This window comes from Camelina sativa, chromosome 9 (genome assembly GCF_030686135.1).
Source record: "Camelina sativa cultivar CO46 ecotype springtype chromosome 9, ASM3068613v1".
NCBI classification, from domain to species: Eukaryota; Viridiplantae; Streptophyta; class Magnoliopsida; order Brassicales; family Brassicaceae; genus Camelina; species Camelina sativa.
This window is the reverse complement of record NC_141888.1, coordinates 11721576-11736662: the sequence shown is the minus strand read 5'-3', so window position 1 is coordinate 11736662 and position 15087 is coordinate 11721576. Positions and strand designations below refer to the sequence as shown.

General features: G+C 37.0%; 1 protein-coding gene and 1 long non-coding RNA gene across 4 annotated transcripts; both read left to right on the top strand.

Moving 5' to 3' along the window:
- Positions 1 to 3203: 3203 nt before the first annotated feature.
- On the top strand, positions 3204 to 7145 carry LOC147938100 (uncharacterized). Its single transcript, XM_087465470.1, has 6 exons — positions 3204 to 4468; positions 4609 to 5143; positions 5264 to 5863; positions 6532 to 6881; positions 6962 to 6992; positions 7125 to 7145. The coding sequence occupies exons 1-6, from the start codon at positions 3204 to 3206 to the stop codon at positions 7143 to 7145; spliced, it is 2802 nt and encodes a 933-aa protein (XP_087321596.1).
- A 2593-nt stretch (positions 7146 to 9738) lies between these two features.
- Positions 9739 to 11286, top strand: LOC104710825 (uncharacterized). Of its 3 annotated transcripts, XR_015565348.1 has the most exons (4): positions 9739 to 9971; positions 10047 to 10149; positions 10384 to 10448; positions 11172 to 11286. It is a non-coding gene; the product is annotated as an uncharacterized LOC104710825 (long non-coding RNA). The 3 variants fall into 3 exon arrangements; XR_755084.3 differs by lacking the exon at positions 11172 to 11286 and having other exon boundaries at positions 10384 to 10554; XR_755085.3 differs by lacking the exon at positions 11172 to 11286 and having other exon boundaries at positions 9759 to 9971; positions 10037 to 10149; positions 10384 to 10554.
- The last annotated feature ends 3801 nt before the right edge of the window (positions 11287 to 15087 follow it).

The window sequence follows — 15087 nt, the reverse complement described above, 5'->3', positions numbered from 1 at the left end:
AGAGTATAAGTTCTATTTATAGTGATGTTGAACCATATTTCAATATATCTAGCCGATGTGGGACTCGACATACACTTTTCTATATCTTTTAATATATCATCAAATTAAATTTGTTTACATATATATAATTTCGATTTTTATTTTTTTTTCTATCTATACTAATCATAATTAATTACTTTCATTTTGTTAAGGAAATATTGCAAAATTTAAACTAAATAATTATTTGTTTTTATTTAATTGTATTAAATTGATTCGTTGTTTCCATAAATATCTCACATTATAAAAGCAAATCAAATATGTTTACTTATATATAATTTCAATTTTAATTCTTTTGATTATTATGGAAGCAAACTTTAAACAACTTCTAAATACATTGAGTAATTATCGGTTCTATTTATATGCATGTAGAATTAAATTTTGATTTCCTTATATATCAAACGAAATTGATTAAATTTATTTTTAAAAAAATTCTGTTTGGATAAGCATTTATAACTGATCCATTTAATCACATCTATAACTGTTTGGCTCTACAGTTTATCATTAATTATTTCTGTTTGACTTCAAGATTATACATATCCTTATTCCTATTTAAGTGGCATTTCATTGTAATAATCTTAAACTCTATGTCTACTTATTAAAAATGCTTCCCTTTTAATAGTATAAATATATTTGTGTGTATAAATACACTTCAAGTGGTAATGTAGATTTTGTAATTGGATATACATTAGTGTATTATAGCAAAAAAAACAATTATTTTCTATAACTAAAAGTTTATCTCTTTACTTTTATACATTGTTTTTACTTACGAAAAGAATTAAATAAGTATATATTCTTTTTTAAATTTAATATAATTTTAATAAATTTGAACTCATCCACAACTATTTTCTTAACTAAAAGTGTATCTGTTTACTTTTTTTTTCATGCAAACAATAAATTGAAAGAAAATTCCATTGTGAGTTGCCCAATCCGGAGGGAAGGGGTTTACAAAAGAAACTTCATAAATAAGAGAACGCGAAGCACGGACAAGACAATTCACCTTCGTATTTGACGCACACGGGATCCAAGAGATGAAGAATAGTTGGAAGGACTCCAGCGAGTTGAACTCATAGAGCATGTGGAGAAGGACGGCCAATCTTTAGAGGACTGAATCATAGTGAGTAACTCAGCACAATCAGTCTCGTAATGTTGACAAGCAATCCCTGCAGCACGTATCCGCTCCATGGCCCAGTAAAACGCTTCTAACTCCGAATGCAGGGGGAGGAGCTCCGTCTTAGAGACTTGGCCCTCAACAACAAGGTTCACTCTTCACCAATGCAACACCACCAGTCCAATCTTGAATGCAAATTGGTTGCTTTCCAAGAACCATCAATCTGACAACGAGGTGAAGAAATCTGGACATCCAAAGATAGAGATGGAGCTGACATGACCGCCATAAAAGAGAGCGCCTCTTCCCAGGCTAACTTATCTCTCCAGAAAACAAAATCCAAATTCGAGTACATTGACTCGTATGGAAAACCCTCTGACGAGACAGGAGTCGGAGATAAATCCCAAACTTCACAAGAGCGAGGGCATTCAAAGAAAACATGATTAATAGTCTCAACCAGAGACTCACACCTTTTACACCAAATATCACATTGGACACTTTGGTGTATCTATTGACTTTTGTAAATAGTTTTTACATATTAAAAATTATTTTTTTTTATTTTTTTGCTAATTTAGTTTTATTTTAAAAATTCTAAACCTGTACATCGGGCGGGTTCTAATCTAGTAATTCTATACAAGAAAAGACTACGGATGCCCATAAATGAAATACTATAAATTAATTCATAATACAGGTATTACAGTTCATTATATTTTAAATTGACTACAAATAACGTACGTGAGATATACAAATTAAAAAAGCATTTTAGACTAATTGTAAGGAGTAAAAAAAAATATTCACAAAAATTTTAAATAGTAGTTACAAAAGAAAAAAAAAACACACAAATATAGTGTACTACCGCCTGTTTTGAAAATTGCTAGGCGCTAGTCGGGCAGCGAGGATGGGCCTAACGCCTAGAAGAGAAATCAGAGATTATACGGGAATTAACCGGGACTAATTTTTAATATTTTTTTATTTTATAATTTAAAGTAATACTATCGGGAATTATACGAGAATTATACGGGAACTAACCGGAACTGTCAAGGTCTCGGGAATAAGGCCACTATCGGAAATCTTCCGGACTTATGGAATAAGCATAGGTCTGATTTTTTATTTCTTATAGAAACTAAGCAATCTTTTTCTTTTTTGGAACAATTTGTAGGCCATTTTGGCTATAAAAATTTAAAAACTGTGGAACCAATTGGTTCTAGTGGAGGGTTGGCCCTCTTTTATAATAAAGAAGTTTTTGATGTGTCAATTTTATTTGAGTCAAACCGTTTAATTGATGTCGAGACTGTCTATAATGGTCGAGTTATTCATTTAACTTTTATTTATGGGGATCCGGACCCTAAAAATTGGGACCTCGTTTGGGAAAGATTATTGCGGATTAGTTCTGTTCGGTCGACTCCATGGTTCATTGTAGGAGATCTCAATGAGTTAACAGGAAATCATGAGAAGAGAGGGGGGAAGCTTCGCCATGCTTCTTCCTTCCTCTCTTTTAATGGGATGCTTCGGGATTGTGGTTTTTTGGAATTTCCGTATCTGGGAGATTGTTTATCTTGGAAGGATTGGCGTGATAAAAAACCAATCCGGTGTTGTTTGGATAGGGCTCTGGGTAATGAAGACTGGCACGATTTATTTCCGGATAGGGCTGTGATGGAGACTATTTCGCAGGGGTGGAATGGGGGACAAGATGCGGGTCCGACAACTTTTCTGGACAAGATTGTAAATTGCCGACGAGCCATTTCTCATTGGCGTAAAACGCTAGTTCCATTCGGACGAGATACTATTGAGGATCTTAAACGCCAGTTAGCTGTGGCTCAAGCGGATGATGCGGTTCCTTCGGAGGTCATTACTGATTTAACCACACGTCTGCGGGATGCCTATAATGATGAGGAAATTTATTGGTATAAAAAAAAGTCGCAATCGATGGATGCGGGTGGGGGATAAAAACACAAAGTATTTTCAAGCTCAAACTAAGCAGAGACGGGCTCGGAACCGGATCACGGGTCTCTATGATAGAAATAATGTTTGGTTAACAAAGGAAGACGATATTTGCACGATGGCGGTATCGTATTTTGAGGAACTGTTTACTTCTATTAATCCGACTAATTTTGCGGATGCTCTCCGTGAGGTGCAGGTGGTAATAACGGATGAGGTAAATGAGAGTTTAATGGCACCGGCAACGGAGGCGGAGGTTCGTAAAGCTTTATTCCTGATGTCCCCGGATAAGGCCCCTGGGCCGGATGGGATGACTGCTTTGTTTTACCAGAAGGCTTGGAGAGTGGTTAAAGAGGATCTGGTGGCTATGGTAAATCGGTTCTTTGTAGAGGGAGTTTTTGATAAAAGTTTGAATAGGTCGCATATCTGTTTAATTCCGAAGGTGGTCAAGCCTACCAGGATGGCGGAGATGCCGCCTATCAGTTTGTGTAATGTGGGGTATAAGCTCATTTCAAAAATTATGTGTCAACGGTTAAAAGTAGTATTACCTGAACTTATTTCGGAAACACAATCCGCTTTTGTTCCAGGACATTTGATTTCAGATAACATCCTTATTGCTCAGGAGATGTTTCATGGTTTGAGGACAAATCCTTCATGTAAAGGTAAATTTATGGCAATCAAAACAGATATGAGTAAGACGTATGATCGGGTGGAATGGGGTTTTATAGAGGCTCTGTTACGGAAAATGGGCTTTGCGGAGACGTGGATTTCCAGAATTATGTTTTGCGTTACTTTTGTTGAATACAAGGTCCTTCTTAATGGGCAACCCAATGGTAGGATTGTCCCAAAGCGGGGTTTAAGGCAGGGTGATCCGTTGTCCCCTTATTTGTTTATTTTGTGTACAGAGGTCTTAGTGGCAAATATCCGGAAGGCAGAGCGGGATAAACTAATTACAGGGATCAAAGTCGTGAATAAGTGTCCACCGATTACGCATTTGTTATTTGCGGATGATAGTCTATTTTTCTGCAAGGTCGATAGGGCTCAATGTGGTGTAATTTTGGATATCTTAAAACAATATGAGGCAGTCTCGGGCCAACAAATTAATTTTGCTAAATCTTCAATCCAATTTGGCCATAAGGTGGGTGACGCTGTACGGACGGAGATGCAGGGGATTTTGGGAATAACGAATTTGGGTGGTATGGGATCATATCTAGGATTACCGGAGAGTCTGGGTGGGTCCAAGACAAAGGTTTTCTCTTTTGTTTGCGATCGGCTTCAGGGTCGAACGACGGGTTGGTCGGCGAAACTTCTCTCTAAGGGAGGAAAAGAGGTGATGCTCAAGTCTGTAGCTACAGTGGTTCCGACTTTTGTAATGTCGTGTTTCCGGTTACCAAAACAATAACGTCAAAGCTCACGAGTGCCGTGGCAAATTTTTGGTGGAGTACTTCAGGACAGTCTGGGGGGATGCATTGGTTAGCTTGGGATAAGCTCTGTTGTAGTAAGCAATTGGGGGGCTTGGGTTTCAGAAATTTTGATGCTTTTAATACGGCTTTGTTGGCAAAGCAATTGTGGCGGCTGATTGAGGCTTCGGATACTTTGTTTGCTCGTGTTTGCAAAGGCAGGTATTATCGAAATTCCAATCCTTTGGAACCGATACATTCATATTCTCCTTCTTATGGGTGGAGAAGCATTATTTCCGCTAGATCTTTGGTTAATAAAGGGCTTATTTTACGGGTTGGTTCAGGGGACTCCATTTTGGTATGGACAGACCCCTGGGTGCCGGCTCAATCCCCAAGACCAGCGTCCAGTAAGGGTCCTCTTAAAGATCCTTCTCTTAAAATCTCTCATTTAATTGATTGTCACACAAATTCTTGGCGTATGGATATACTCCAGGAGCATTTCGCCCCGGAAGATGTTGATCTGATAGGGGCTATCCCTCTAGGGAGTTCTCGGCTACCCGATTCCATGGGTTGGCACTTTACAAAATCCGGTAAGTATATAGTTAAATCTGGGTATGACACCGAACGGTTGGCAAGTTCACAGGCTACTACGGTCCCTCGTGTGGGTCCAGAGATAACCCCCCTTTTGGCGGGTGTCTGGGGTGTTTCCTGTCCACCGAAGATAAAACATTTTATGTGGCAGGTCTTGACATGATGTATTTCGGTTTCGGCCAACCTACAGCGTCGCGGTTTTGCATGTGATTCTGGGTGTGCCCGTTGTGGGGCGGAGGAGGAAACGATTAATCATGCTATTTTCCGGTGTCCACCGGCTAGACAGGTGTGGGCTTTAGCTCAGGTCCCTGTAGACTCGGTTTCATTTCCGACGGAGTCTGTTTATGCTAATGTGGATCATTTCTTGGATTCGGCTAATCCGGGATCACAGATAGTTGCTTTTCCGTGGATTATGTGGTATATTTGGAAAGCGCGAAACGCTCGTGTCTTTGAGAATGTTATGGATAATCCCCTGGAGGTTGTTCGATTGGCGGAGGGAGAGGCAACGGTCTGGTTGCAGGCTCAGGTGGAGGTTGAGGATGGTGACACTACAAGAAAACACGCGTTTTGCGAGGAACTGTTGCGACGGACAACAGCTCTCGCAAATTTGCGGTGGATTTGCGAGGAAAATACGAGAAACAAAAAAGCCCTAGCAAAGCCATCACAAAATTGCGAGGAAGCCAATCGTCGCAAATTCGCTGCTCATTTGCGAGGCATTTACGACAAAGTCACCTTCCTCGCAAATCAATCGCTGCTCATTATCCATAGTAAAATTGCTATGGACATGCGAGTGATTTACGAAAGCCATAGCAAATCCATTGCAAAATTAAGAATTTTTTTTTATATATAAATATTACAAAACTTAATATAATTATTCTGAAATATATTTCAATGTGTTCATAAGGTGAATTATTCTGAAATAAATTATTCTGATGGTTTTTATAAATAAGATATTCAAGATTTGCGACAAGCTTGCGACGGATTTGCTATATATAAAGCAAATTAGTCGCAAATCCATTGCAAATTACTCAAATCATAGCAATTCCCTCGCAAATGACAACTTTAAACCCTAACCCCTAAACCCTAACCCTAAACCCTGAAGACTAATTACATTACTATTAATGATTAAAAAGATGAATTCAAGACTTATAATCAAAGATAGGACAGTGTAACACAAAATTGTTAGAGAATTGGACGATGTTGGAATATTTGTCTCAATGTAATGAACATATGTATGATATAGTGTAGAAGATAGTTAATGATTAGAGGAAGATGCAAAATTAGACAATTTTGGAAATTTTTATGATAGAAAAGAGTATGATGAGGCCATTGGACCTTATAATATACTTGAAAGTTTATTTGACTAATTATTTTAAATTATTTTGATAATTTGTTTTTAGGGTTCTAATTATATCGAATTTGAGGGTTTTAATTTAGTTTTTTGGAATTGTTTTTTAGATGTCTTCTCAAGAGAACCAAAATCATTCTGGTGGCCAAAACGTTTACAGAAGATTTATATCTTCTCAAGGGCTATCTCCTCCCATCCCTTCTCGAAGGTTACCTTCTTCTACCTCTGCTCCAAGGGTAGCTTCTCCCGCCTCCTCGCAAGGTACCTCACCGATGATCCAAGATAATCGTCAAGGAACCTCACCGGTGGTGGAAGATCATCTTCCACCACAGCATTCGACTTCGCGTGTCAACGATGTGTCTCCTCAGACCTCTTCTTTTACTTTGGAAGAGCTACTTGCAAGTCCCGGTCGTGCTAGCTTAAAGAAACTGGACCCTAAACGCCCTTCGGGTACTCTATGGTAAGAATGTAGTTAGGGTTGTCTAATTTTTTAGATCTATTTTCATTGATCTTCATTCCTTTTTTTCTTGTGTTTTGTAGGTTTGACCAGGATCCTTCGGTTGCTGCTACTGTTCGGGCCATCTTTGAAAGAGATTTCAAAGAAGTTCATGCCAATTGGACCCAAACACCAGGTGCGGTTGTAAACCGGTGGTTTGAAACGTTTGCGGTAAGTTAAATGTTTGTTGATGTGTTTAAATTACAGATTTTGTTTTTACTTACTTGATTTGATTATGATTCTGATTCATGTTATGTTTTTACAAGCAAACATATAACTAGGACCACTCTATCAATGGGAGAGTTCGAGCCGAGTTTGAAAGCAAGTTGAAGATCCGGATGACTGATCAAGTGTCTCGGTGGAAGTCTAAGTGGAGAGTAAAAGGTGATGATGCAATGCCGCGGCGGCTTGATCCTAAAGTATGGGAAGGCTTGGTCAAGTTTTGGTCTGAACCAAAATCTGAGGAAAAGAGTATCAACAGTCGAAATGCTCGATACAGTGATCCTGATGGCACTGGAATGCATAAACACCGGTCTGGTCAGACCTCTTTTAAAGCCCGTGCACGAAAACATGTAAGTATGTTAAGTTAGTTATTTAGTACAATTACTTATAAATTCTTGCTTTAGTCTAATACTTTGTTGTTTCATATCTTTGTTTAGTCGGAGATGACTGGTGAGGCACTTCCTGATTTCTTGAAAGTCCTAGAAGATACTCATAGGAAACCTGATGGGTCGTTTGTGGATGGACTATCTGAGAAGGTATACAATGAAGTGTCATCGAGGATAACTGAGACTGAAACTGGGCTATGCTCAGGGGACAATATAGAGAGTAGTGCTTCTGGCGGATTGTCAGTTAGTATGAAGAACCGAATTTTTGCTGAGGTAAATTCTTGAACTTTACATTGTGTTTTGGTTTTCACTTATTTCATATCTTTGAACTTTACATTGTGTCTCTGTTTTTTGTTGTTTGCAGGTTGCTCCGAAGAAGAAAAACAGGATATATGGAGTCGGTAATATGCAAAGTGAAGCATCTTCAGCTCATGTTGTTCTCACGCCTACTCCGACTGAAGATCCAGTCATTCTAGCTGAGAAGCTTTCTCAGGCCGAAGCTGTTCTTGCGAGTCAGTCTACTCAGTTAGAAGATTATGCATTGAAGTTGCAACAAAATACTCAGAAGATGCATTGCTACGATGCCTACTTCGATTGTCTATCTGAGAAGGACCTTGAATTTGCTGCAAGATTTTCCAGACCTGAGACTGATGCCACCATTGATACCGCAGCAGGAGATACCACGAGACCATCGTAGGGTCTCTTGTTCTTGAACTTTACTTCTGTGTGATGGTCTCTTGTTCTTGAACTTGAACTTGTAGTTGTGTTTCAATTTATATATGTTTTGAACTTATGTTTGTGTAATTTTAACAACATTTTGTAATTTACAAGTTTGTTTTCAGTTTTAATTAAAAGTTTTTTGGCTAATTATGACTTTTAGTTTGCATAATTAGAAAATAATCATAATTAATTTGCATAATTTGAAAATAATCATAATTACAAAATGTATAATTCATCATGTTGCGACGGACATATAAGTCGCAAAGCCATCGCAAAGTTTGCGAGGGAATTGCTTGAATGAAGTTGTAAGGAATCTGCTATTGATATTGTCCCTCGCAATTTGCGTTGTTTTTGCGAGGGCAAATTTTTCCTCGCAAAAATTCCGAGGGATTTGCAACGTTGACCAATTTGCGAGGAGCGATTTGCGAGGGAAGTGTGTTCCTCGCAATTCCCTCGTTTTTGCCTATTTGCGAGGGATTTGCTATGAATTCTTCAATCGCAATAGGCGTGTTTTCTTGTAGTGTGATCAACCTCATACTTCCCCTGTCCCTAATTCTCGACAAAGGGGGCCTACATTTTCCCTTCCGGCCTGTTTTACAGGTTATCGGTGTTTTGTAGATGGCTCTTGGAAGGAGTCAGATACTTATGCAGGTGCAGGTTGGGTTTGTTCTGGCCCTCACTCAGGGTCAGATAAGGGAGCTACCAATTTCCGACGCAGTTTATCTCCACTACATGCTGAAGTAGAAGCTTTCATTTGGGCTATGCGATGCATGATCGGACACAACTATCGGGACGTGGCTTTCTATACGGACTGTTCTGATTTGGTAAAGATGGTGTCTTCTCCTCATGACTGGCCGGCTTTTTCTTTCTACCTAGAAGATATCAAGATAGACCGAGCAGAGTTTTCTACCTTCTCTCTATCCTTTGTTCCTCGTAATGCGAATGTCACAACTGATTCCCTGGCTCGTCAAGCGAGACTGTCTCCACAGCATATTCTTTTTGTGAACTCCTTTCCCTCAAATTGGCTCTTTTGAGCTGATTCTATTTTGTTGTCAAAAAAAAAATAAATAATAATACTATATGATGTTAAATATAAATTATTATTTAGGAAAGTTTTATTATTAGTATAAGTTTCAGTTAAAATAAGATTTTTTTAAAATAGTATGGTAACTAATTAATGTATATGTTTCATACTATATTCATCACTGTAATATATCCTTAGTTGTTTACAATAAAATAATAATAAAACAAAACAAATTGTACGCAAAAAATAATGATTATTATTATAAAATAAAGAGATATGATAGAAAATAACACTCACGCTTGTGCACATGTGTATTTGAAAGTATCCCACATCTGCTGGGAGAGAGGAATCAATACAATAAAAGTACAAATGTGTTTCTCTTCAGGTGATGACACATCTGCTTTTGTATTGAAGCAAAAGCTGACACATCAGTAAAAATAGGTAACCAATCAAATTATAACAATAATACAGATCAGTTTTTTTTTGTTTAGGTGGACACATAATTATCTTCTATTCAATGCTCGATTGTCAAATATAATATTCTGAAACCCAAAAAGAAAATCATGATATCTTCTTCTTCTTTTTCCCATCTGTTCTAAATTTAAAAAAAAAAAAAAAAAAAAAAAAAAAAAAAAAAAAAAAAAAACCAGATCGATTTTGCTTTTCCAATCTGTTGATTCGACTGCTTCACCTCCAATGCAGGTTTGGGAATCTAATTGAATTTTTTTTTTTTTTTGAGATTTCCATAATCGATTACCCTGTGTTAGTTTTTTGCAGGTAAAGATGACAACTTGAGCAGTGAAAACCGGTTTGTTCGCTGGATTGACAAAGGACATGTCGTCACCATGAGCTTGCTCCTCGTCCCAATTCTCGGAAAGGGGTATTAATCTAACTCCCTTTGAATTACAAAGTTGATTACTCTTTCGATATTGCTTTTGTGGGTTTATGTTTTGAGCTGGGATGTGTGGTAGTTACAGAGATAAGCTTAGAGATGGGTCACATACCTTGAATTGAAAAGACTTTCTTTTTTCCTCTTACGAAAAAATCAATGTCTTGAGAAGACTATATACGTTCGTTCGGTTTTGTGAATATTAATATATTCGCTTTTGGACAGTGAAGGAGATGAATTTGGTAAGAGAACTTGAAAAAGATTTGAAGATTGCAAATGTTATCTGCAAGGTGTCGGTTTCATATTCTTAACCTAAATTTACATAAATGATAGAGTGGATTAGTTTTCTATCTTATTTGTTATTGGTTTGAACTTAGTTTTGCCCCTTTTTGTCCTTTTGAGTGTTTCTTGCTGGAATGGAAGATGAAATTTGGCTTCTTTTATGAATGAGGCTTCAAGAGATTTTATTGTACACACTCATTCCAAAAAGAAACAAGCTCTTCTGGTAGAATTCTCTATGATATATTACAGACACTTATTTTCTGCTGGTCTGATCTTTAGTTTAATCTATTTTCTTGAAAAAAGTCATGTGTTATATAGTTTCCTTATGAACTCCCATCAATATATTTAGAGGCTTGTGTAGAATATTACTCTGTAGTATGTATTATCACCTAATAGAAAGTGGCCAAGTATCTTGTTTGTTCTAATCTCTAAAGAACTCTTCATAAGTTGGATTCACTATTTTTGGGCGTTTGCTATTAGTTCAGAGAAGACAGTTATGTAATGGTTCGTATTTCTATAGATTTCATGAATGGTCAACAAGTGCAGTGTTTTAAGAGATGACATCACTTATTGTTAGAATGTAAAGATAGTTACAGTTTGTTTTACACGTTTTGGTTTATCTTGTAATCATTCAGATGCAATTTTTGTCATATGCGATAATGCTTTTTTACTTATGATAATTACTGACTACAGATTTTTGATCCATTCTCTATATATGTTTGTTTTTGTAGGATAAGAGTGATGCCACCCATGATTTTTATTTCTTTTATTTTTATGGTGTTCCTTAAAAAAAATAAAAAAATCTTCGATACCCCCGGCAAGTTAAAACAAAATGTTGTTTGTCTATGGTTTGATGATTAGAGTAATTTAAAAAATTGATGCAACAAATCATAACGAAAAGAAAAAAAATACCATTGAACACATCAAAACTTTATTAATTATGATAGATCTTTAAAATATCACAATTCAAGTTCTTTTTTCTAAAAACACAATTATTAATTTATTTTTCAAAAAATATCACAAAAACTTATTTTTTCTAAAAATACTATAAACACAAAAATTGATTTTTAAGGTGTAAAAAGGTTCGGGTAGACCGTAGATTTAGTGTATAGTTTTTAAGGTATAGGATTTAATAATATTTAGGATTTAAGGTTTAGTTTTGAATATTAAAACGTTAATTTTAATTTTGTGGTATTTTGAAAAATACATTTTAATTTTATTTTTAGAAAATAAAACTAAGAATTGTATTTTTAGAAAAATATATATATATTTTAATAGTATTTATGAGAATTGACCATATTTTATTCTAAACAATATTTAAAATAACTATTTCAAAAAATATAAAACATAAAAAGTTTAAAAAATAATTAAAAATGATTTGGTTATGGCTTGACGAGTCGAGATGATTTGGTTAGAGAAGAGAGAGGTATGTTTTGTGCTTTCAGAATGATGCATCAGCTCAAATATATTATTTAAATTACAAGTAGTCTTTTTTCCTATACAAAATGGATATTATATAACATAGGAGATGACAGCTCAAACGCCCATTGTATGGAACATTAAGTTTACTTTTCTTCTTAGACTGTTAAAACATAAGCCATTTTCAAGATTTTAAGTGACAAAATCATTTAGTAGTTTATTATTGGAGTTGAAAACTTTGAAGGTTCGAGGACTTGACGTCTAAACTAATGAGTGCTATCTCCTCCTTCTGGTGGAAGTCAAATGATAAGGCTCGAGGAATGCATTGGCTGGCCTGGGACAAAATGTGTAAAGAGAAATGTGATGGAGGCCTGGGGTTTAGGGCTCTCGAACAATTTAATGATGCCATGCTGGCGAAACAGTATTGGCGATTAATTCACTATCCGGATTCCTTAATGGCTCGGGTCATGAAAGGACGGTATTATAGGAATCAACATCCTATTATGGCAAAAAAACCATATAATCCCTCCTTTGCCTGGAGGAGTATTTATTCAACTAAAGATTTAGTAGAGGAAGGTGTGCGGTGGACGGTAGGTTCGGGTGTTTCTATTTCGGTTTGGCGAGACCCGTGGTTACCAGATGTACGACCCAGACCAGCTAATGGTCGGGGAAGGTTATTGCATCCAAATTTGATGGTCAATCATTTAATCAACCCAATTACGAAGGATTGGCATCTGCCCATCTTAGAGGAATTCATGGATCCCGTGGATATACAGCTTATACGGAATATGGCAGTCAGTAAGACTAATAGACCGGATCGTCTAGTTTGGCATTTTACTAAGTCGGGGAAATACTCGGTGAAGACCGGGTATCGGGTCGCTCGGGAATTAATTGCGGAAGTTGAATACGGCCCAACGTGTACGGCTTTAAGGGCTCAATCCTGGGAACTTGACGTCCCCCCGAAGATCCAACACTTTTTCTGGCAGATCGCTTCAGGTACTCTTCCAGTTCTAGAACGGTTAGCACATCGGGGTATTCGGTGTGATACACGATGCAAAAGATGTGACTTAACAGCAGAGACTATAAATCACGCGCTTTTTGAGTGTCCTCGGTTGCGACAGATTTGGGAGTTGACTCCGGTATCTTTGGACCCCCAACGCTTTCCATATGCCTCAATATATGCAAATTTAGACTTTATTTTTTGGCGGGCATCTTCCCAGTCGGGTGTCACGGATATAGCTTTACAGCTTCCATGGATCATTTGGTCTCTTTGGAAAGATAGAAATAAAAAGGTATTCCAAGGCATAGAGGCTGAACCAAATGATATTCTCGGTCAGGCGGCCAATGATAAAGCACTTTGGGAGGAGGCCAAAGCTTTTTCGAGAGGACACATGGCACCAACGCCACCTTTAGAGGATAGGATCTTTTCCTCATGCTGTCAGATAGACGGTTCATGGAAAGGCTCAGATCCTTTTCAGGGTCTGGGTTGGTGGTACTGTAATGATGAAGGTTCGACGCTGCTTCTGGGAGCAAGAAGTTTTCGTCGTGGATCTACGCCCCTTCATGCGGAGCTGCAAGCCCTGATTTGGGCGATGGAGGTTCTCTTGGAGGCTAGGGTGGACTGTCAAGCCTACGAGACGGATTGTGCAGAGTTAGTCGAGATGGTGCAGACTCCAGACGACTGGCCGGCCTTCGCGAATTTGATGGAGGATTTCTCATTGCTCAGATCGTCATTCCCTTCCTTCACCCTTTCCAAGATCCCTCGGGAGTCCAATGCCAGAGCTGTCTGTCTGGCCCGCTTTTCACGATCTTTGCCTTATGAAACTTCTTTTGTAAACAGCTATCCTCCCCTTTGGGCTACCAATCGTGGAGTTCTCTTTTAATTTTATTGTTTGGTTGAAAAAAAAAAAAAAAAAACTTTGAAGGTTTAAATACCAAGTGCCACTTTAAATTTTTTTAAGGAGATTTTCTTTTAAAAAAATGGATAAGCAAATTTAAGAATAAAAAAGCTTTTTCTTCTCAATCTTCTCACTTCTTCCTGGCTGACTTCGTAAAGCAAAGACATTTGGGTCAAAAAAATTAGCATTGAGTGATTAATGTATGATATATGATTATACACTAATCTTGTAGAATTTTTTTTTCAAAGAGAAGCATGTTTAATGGAGCATGACTTTAGAGTTCAGATTATATATCATCAACTTTTTAAAAATGAAATTCTTTTAATTTAAATTAGAATTCAAACACAATTATATCAATATATCTAAAAATAGTTATAAAAAGTATCCCGCGGTGTAGCGCGGGTCTAACCTAGTGATGATTAAAAAGACTAACTATAAATAGAGTAGTGTAGGTTCTATATATGTAGTGGCTTCAAAACTGGACTTTATATTAAGGCCGTTATGCTTGACCCAGTTTTTTTTTGTTATTTTTTCACTTTTTGAATTTAAAAATCGGTTAAATATCAGATTTTAGTCAATTTAGCGGACAAAAATCGGATACCGACTAATTTTAGCGATTTGATCAAAATCGCCGTGGATATACTCCGATCAGCGCTTATTAGGACGTGTAATCGGCTAGGCGCCTAATTTTTAAAACAGGACATGTTGTAGGTTTTTAAAAAAATGTTAACACACATGGTTAAAAAAAGAAAAAAAAATTAATTAATTTTAGAAATATAAAATATTAAAATTATACCAGCGTAATCTGGAGTTTCCTCTAATTACTACTAAATAAAAGGGAGATTTTGAGCCCTCTCCACCTTAGCCAAATAAAGAGCATTATCAAGAAGCCACATAAGCAATCCTCAAATCTAATTCTCTATTCCTTTAATTTGTGTAGAATGCTAATCGACAAAAAATTGACCTATTGGGCTTACACGATCAAACCAAAAATAAAAACGAAATATGTATATTGGCCTTATAGGTCCACTTAAGCTTAATGAGCTTAAGGACACATTATTTTAAGATGACTGAGAGAAGAAAGAAGCTTTTGCAGTCATAATCATCTCCAAAACTGTTCGCCTTCTTCTACGCTAAAACCCTATTCTCAGCTATTAACAGCCACCATCTCAGATCTGCTCACCTTCCCACTTCCCAGATCCTGCACTGATGAACCACCGTTTCAACTAAATATACTTCATTGCCTACTCTCACTAACCTTAAATGGCCACTACAATTCCATTATTATCTACTCTTTCCATATCCTATAAAATTGGGACCTCCCTAATCA